Source organism: Arachis hypogaea, chromosome 12 (genome assembly GCF_003086295.3).
Source record: "Arachis hypogaea cultivar Tifrunner chromosome 12, arahy.Tifrunner.gnm2.J5K5, whole genome shotgun sequence".
Classification (NCBI taxonomy): domain Eukaryota; kingdom Viridiplantae; phylum Streptophyta; class Magnoliopsida; order Fabales; family Fabaceae; genus Arachis; species Arachis hypogaea.
The window spans coordinates 450,031-457,017 of record NC_092047.1 but is presented as its reverse complement, the minus strand read 5'-3'; the positions used below and the strand labels follow the sequence as shown (position 1 = coordinate 457,017).

At 41.1% G+C, this 6,987-nt stretch overlaps 1 protein-coding gene across 1 annotated transcript; it reads right to left on the bottom strand.

Annotated features, from left to right (window-relative positions):
* Positions 1-329: 329 nt before the first annotated feature.
* LOC140177169 (uncharacterized) lies at positions 330-2,488 on the bottom strand. The gene is made up of 3 exons (XM_072209999.1): positions 1,877-2,488; positions 849-1,298; positions 330-752 (listed from the first exon to the last, which is right to left on the bottom strand). Exons 1-3 carry the CDS (start codon positions 2,486-2,488, stop codon positions 330-332), a joined length of 1,485 nt encoding a protein of 494 aa, XP_072066100.1.
* Between the last annotated feature and the right edge of the window lie 4,499 nt (positions 2,489-6,987).

Here is a 6,987-nt window from a genome sequence, read left to right as displayed (position 1 = left end):
TCCTTCCTGGTTGCAGCATTCAACCTCCTATAATCGATGCACACTCGCCATGCATTTTGTACTCTTGTGGTGACCACTTCACCATCTTCATTCTTTACAGCGGTGATGCCAGATTTCTTTTGAACGACCTGGACCGGACTTACCCATTCACTATCAGAAATCGGGTATATGATACCCATATCAAGTAGTCTCGTGACTTCCTTCTTCACCACGTCAAGGATAGTTGGGTTAAGTCTTCTTTGCGGTTGTCTAACCGGCCGAGCTCCTTCTTGTAGAAAAATGCGATGCATGCACATTTGTGGATCAATTCCCATAATATCGGCTAAGCTCTAACCGATTGCTCTCTTGTGTTTCCTCAGGACTTCTAGGAGCTTCTCTTCTTCATGACTAGAGAGCTCACTAGTAATAATGATCGGAAACTCTTGATTGTTCCCAAGGAACGCATACTTCAAATGAGACGGAAGAGGTTTCAGTTCACTTTTTGCTTCCGATTGAGGTTCTTTTTCACTAAGCTCATGGGATTCATCTTCAACCATTTCCCTTTGTTCACCCTCATGATTATCCTTCTCCTCAACAGTAGCGTAGCATAGCTCGTCATGATCTTCGCTTTGCACTTCTGCTACCACCTCATCAATTATATCACATCGGAGAACGGAATGCTCTTCAGGTGGGTGTTTCATGGCTTTCTCTAAGTTAAACTTAATCATCTTATCCCCAACCTCAAAAGAATATGTGCCGGTGTAGGCATCTAACTTGAATTTAGAAGTTTTAAGGAATGGTCTACCAAGTAGAACAGAGGAAGAGCTTCTACCCTCTGTTGGTGGCATTTCAAGAATGTAAAAATCAACCGAAAACACCAAATCCTTGATTGCTACGAGTACATCTTCGGCTATACCCATCACAGTAATTATACTCTTGTCGGCTAAGGCAAATCGAGCGGCCGACCTTTTCAATGGAGCCAAGTTCAACCTTGCAAAAATTGAGAGCGGCATGATACTCACACAAGCTCCTAGATCGCACATACAATCAGGAAAAACAACTCCACCAATACAACAAGAAACCAGACAAGGCCCGGGGTCATCAAACTTTTCAGGAATAGGCTTCATCAATGCAGAAATAGAATTGCCCAAAGACAACATTTCTAGTTCACCAATCCTATCTTTATGTGTACACAAGTCCTTCAAAAATTTTGCATACTTCGAAATTTTTTGTATAGCATCAAGAAGTGTGATGGTTACCTCAACCTTCTTGAACACTTGGAGCATGTTCAAATCGAATTCCGGAGCTTTCTTTGCTTTCTTTATCATTAAAGGGAATGGGATAGGAATGGGATCATCCATGGTAGCTTTCCTTTTAGGTTCCTTGAGGCTCATTTCTTCTTCTTCTTGCCTTGTGCTCACCTCCTCCTCTTCATGTGGAGCTTCAACAGCCACTTCCTCCTCTTAAATGTCTTCCAAGACCCTAGGAGGTATCTTCTCCAATGTAGTCCCCGACCGTAGTGTGATGGCGTTGAGTGTGCCCTTTGGGTTTGGAAAGGGTTGGGATGGAAGGTTTGAAGAGCTTGAGGGTTGGTGGGTGTTGTTGGAAGAGGGTAAAACCAATCTTGAGACCATCTCGGTGAGGTTAGCTAATTGAGCATTCACGGCATTAAATTGAGCTTTGCTATTTTCTTCATTCTTTTCCACAATAGCTCTAAGCTCATCAACTTGGTTGGTAGAAGCAGAAGAAGCTTGGTTGGATTGTTGTCTTTGATGTGGTGCTTGATATTTTTGGTAGTTGTTTTGGTTTTGGTTGGCTTGGTGGTTGTTGTGGTGGTGTTGGGATAAAGATTGGTTATTATTGTTGTAGTGCGAAGAAGAGTTGTTCCATCTTTGACCTTGATGGTTCCCTTGTGCATTATCCCTTCACCCTTATTGGAGTTATTGCCATGAGAGTAGTTGTTGTGGCCTTGGTTTTGGTAGGGTGGGCGATTGTTGTAATTCACATTAGTGACGGCTAAGGTGTAGTCCTCTTGAATTTGGTGGCATTGATCCGTGTAATGTGCGGTGCTAGAACACAAGCCACATATCCCTGGAGGACCTTCAATTTGGGGAACTTGGGGTGAAGCTTGAACGGCTTGAATGGAATAGAACTCCTTTTGCTGTTTGTGCATCTCGGTGAGAATGGTAGTCATGTCACCAAGCACCTTGGTCAAACTTGATTCGGAAGGAGAGGGTTCCACTATACCCTTGAGGGGGTTGCTTCTCACCCTTACGTGTTGAGTAGCCTCGGCGACATTATTTATCAAGCTCCATGCTTCCGCCTCCGTCTTGTTCTTGGAAAGGGAACCACCGCTAGATGCGGGAAGTAGTCTTCTATCTTCCACACAAAGACCTCCGATGAAGTAACTTATGAGTAGATGAGTGCTCAACCCATGGTGGGGGCAAGTCTCCAATAATCTCTTGAATCGGCTCCAATACTCATACAAAGTCTCTTGATCCTTTTGCATTATGCCCGAGATCTCTTTCCAGATATAGTCGGTCTTTTCCGGCGGGAAGAACTTGTCTAGAAACTCTCTTCTCAAGAAGTCCCAATTGGTCACTATCTCATCCGGTTGGGAGTAGACCATTCCTTCGCTTGCCCTTCAAGAGAAAAGGGGAAGGAGTAAACCATGATGGCAATTTTGTTGGCCCCATGCCTCCGGGCCGTACCACAAGCCGCTTGAAAATCTCTCAGATGTCGAGTGGGGTCTTGACCGAGAAGCCCATGGTACTTAGGAAACAAGTTGATCAGACTACTCTTCAACTCAAAGTTTGGGTCAAGGTTGGGAAATCTTGTTTGTAGTGGTGGCAGAATGAGGTCCGGCGCTCCTTGTTCATGCAAAGTGATCCTACGTGGCTCCACCATGCGAGGTTCACCTGTGGAATGTAAAGATGTATCAGTAGTGCCAACAGAAGAATAAGAAGTAATGGACTCTAAGTCGCTCTCAGAACTGTCTAGTGGTTCGGTATGTTCCTCAAGTGAGGCCAAAACACTGGGCGCGTAGTCCAACCGACGCCTAGCTTGCCGAGTATGCAATAAAGTCATTTCAATTTCTAAGTCAAGCTCGGCTAAGCTAGCGTTTGGTTGGGACCGAGTCATCAAACTTGAGAGTCATAGCTCATGTACACAAGAAATATATACTAAGAGCAAAATAGAGAAAACAAGTAAACTATCCACACTATCTACATATTCACATAACCAATGCTAAGGCATACGTTGCACTCATTCCCCGGCAACGGCGCCATTAATTTGGTAGAGTTGATGGAAGGTATACCGGTTCGAAATTCCACAAAATACTTCCGTTGTTAGTATAGCCCAACCGATAATCAATCCTCAATCCCAAATTAAGAAAGGGTGGTTGTCACACGTGCTAACCCCAAATAAAAATGTAACCGGAGTATTTAGACTCCGGATCGTCTCACGAAGAATGGGCAAGCATGTTCTTTAGCATTGATCAGAAATACGGGGTTGAGAATCATGGTGATGAAAATTAACTACCAAGCTTGTCATGCAAGAAATCTTAAAATGCAAGAAACTCTAAATTTAAGCAATTAACTAAATCAAGAACTAGCAACTAAGAATTTTGGTTTTTCAAATATGAATCAAAGGTACTCTTGACTAAGCATGGGAATTGGGGTCTTTATCCTTGTCTTCAACTATAATTAGCCAATTGTGACGAACCAAACTCACTAAGTCTACCTCAAAGAACCTTAAGTACGTAATATTTACTCCTAGGGTTGAGGTACGTCAAGTGGTTTAACCAATTTCAACCCATAAGTCCCAACCAATCTACTAATTAGTAGTGGGTTGGTGTTAATGGGTGTCAATTTGGTCACTAAGGGTTCTCCAATCAACAATCCAATGAGACCCAATGACTCAAGGTCACCCAATTCTCATAACTTAGACCAAGAGTAAAAGAAACTACTCCATAATTAAAGCAAACATTTCATCAAACACATAGAATGCACTAACTAGAGACATGTTCAAATTACAATTAAATTGAGAATTATGAGGACTCACTAACAATCATCTATAGAAACTACACAATTAACACTAGCAATCACAAGAAGCATCAACATATTCATAGAAATCAACACCCACAATGTTCATGAATTGGGGTAGAAAATTGAACAGCAAAAAGACAACACAATCAAGATAAGATCTAAACAAAATAACACTAGAGGATTCAAATTGAGTAAACAAGAGTATCAAATAACAAGATTCAATCCAGTAATTTCACAATGGGAGATCAAAATCAAGCTAGATCTAGGGAGGAAGAAGGGTTCCCTCTCTAGATGAACAAAAACTACCCAAAAACTCAAAATGTGTCTAAGTGTCTAATGTGTGATCCACCCCTTGCTCCTACAATCCCTGGGTCATTTCCATGTAGAGCTAGCCTTCAATTGGGCCCCTTCAGGCCTCAGAAATCGCCAGCCACGATTTTATTAATGAGGTCACGTGCTGGTCTCGACGCGTGCGTGCCAGGTGCGCGCGCGCGCCGATGAGCTCCTAAATCCACGCGTACGCGCACGGTACGCGTGCGCGCCGATGACGATTCTTCCAATGTGCGCAGGAGCGTCAGCTATACGCGAGTGGCCACAATAGTACTAGCAGTGGTGGAAATTGGCAGATTAAGAATTATTAAGGAAAACAGCGTTGTAAGTACAGCTCTTAACCGGCAAAAATCCACTTGTCATTTTAGAAAAGAGTTGTCACAATTTTAAGAATAAGATTACTGGGAGTATGAGTCCCAGGTCGTCTCCCAACGAGTTGACAAAAGAGTGCAGCTTATTGGTCGGAGGTTTTCAAGAAATTTTTTTTGAGTTTGATAAACAGGAAATTAAATCAGAGAGTTTATGTAATTTAAATAAAAACCTTGACCGGGAGAAGATTAATCGGAAGTTCTATCCTTGTTGGAAATTTCTCAAGATCAATTAATAATTAGTAGTTATTTCTACTTAGTTAACCCTCACTAATTAAGGGAAAGTCAAGTAGTTGAAAGTCAACTTCTATTCACAAGTCCTAATCCTCTCCCTTGGGAAGGATCAGAGTTAGTGACTAACAAGCCAACCAACAACAAACCAATTACAATTGAACTCTTGAGTATCCCAACTCAAGGTTCTCCTTTTAATCCGCTCCCAATCAAGTTAGGGAACTACTCCATTATCATAAATATAAAGTTCACAAAATTAAAGAGAGAATAAAAAGAAGACATGATAAATAATAATCAAAAGATCAATTAAAAATAAAATAGTTCTTGCATTAATAAATTCTAAAGGTTATAAAAGCTTCCCAATTGTAGCTCTGAATAAGGATTAAAAATATAAAAGAGTAAATAAGGTAAAGAAAACAAACTAGAATAGTCAATTCCGAAGGTAGACTCTTCTCAATATCCAAAGCAAAGCGATGAAATTCTAAACTATGAGTGTAAAAAAAAAACCTAGAGGAGGAGGAAGAATTCTCTCTCTAGATTCCAAAACTAAAACTAAAACTATTCAAAATGAGAATGTCCACAAGTCTCTGTATGTTCCCTGGCTCTATTCTGCGTTTCTGGGCCGAAAACTGGGTTAAAACTTGGCCCGAAATCGCCCCCAGTGTTTTTCTGAATTTTCTACAGATCGCGCATGTCACGCGACCGCGTCGTCCATGCGTTCGTGTCATCCAGCGTTTTTCCTTGCCACGCGTGCGCGTCGTCCATGCGTTCACGTCACTCGTGCAGAATCCAATCCACGCACTCGCGTCAGGCACGCGTTCGCGTCGCTGTGATTTTCTCCATTTCGCGTGGACGCGTGAGCCATGCGTCCGCATCGTTTCTCGCTGGTCATCTCCTCAATTTCTTGTGTTCCTTCCATTTTTGCAAGCTTCCTCTCCATTCTCTAAGCCATTCCTGCCCTATGAAGCCTGAAACACTTAACACACAGATCACGGCATTGAATGGTATAAAGGAGAATAAAAATATACAATTAAAAGATCTTTAGGAAGCAAGTTTTCAATCATAGAACAATTTTAGGAAGGACTTGTAATATCATGCTAATCATATGAATAAGTGGGTGAAAGACTTGATAAAACCACTCAATTAAACACAATATGAATCACAAAATAATGGTTTATCAACCTCCCCACACTTAAACATTAGCATGTCCTCATGCTTAGTTGAAGGAGATAAATATGAATGAATAGGGACATGTAAGACTTATGCAATGCAATGCAACCTATATATACGAATGCAACTATATGATTTTGTCTATTCGGTTAAAAGCAAATAAGTTCTCTTAAGACAAACATAGATCAAATCCCACTAATTCAAATCATACAGTAAAAGCAAGTAAATTTGTAAGAAGACAGCTCATGAAAGCAGGGAACATTGAATTGAGCATTGAACCCTCACTAGTGGTGTGTGTGCACTCTAATCTCTCTAGTGTTTAGGGTAACCACTCTATCCTTCTCTAATCATGCTTTCTAAACTTTGTTCTTCACCTAACCAATCAACAATAATTAATATACCAATACAAACATCATGAGGTCTTTTCAAGGTTGTAATGGGACTAAGGTAAGGGTAAGGGTATATATATATAAGGCTAAGTGAGTGGTGCACGAAATCGTGATTATTTATTCCTCGGCAATGGCGCCAAAAACTTGGTATGCACAATTTTAATATCACTCTTGTTCACAACTTCGCACAACTAACCAGCAAGTGCACTGGGTCGTCCAAGTAATAAACCTTACGTGAGTAAAGGTCGATCCCACGGAGATTGTTGGTATGAAGCAAGCTATGGTCATCTTGTAGATCTCAGTCAGGCGAATTCATGTGGTTATGGGAGATTAGATAATTAAAAGATAAATAAAACAGGATAGAGATACTTATGTAAATTCATTGGTAGGAATTTCAGATAAGCGTCTAAAGATGCTGTATGGCTCTAGAACGTCTGCTTTCCTACTGCTTTCATCCAATCATTCTTGCTCCTT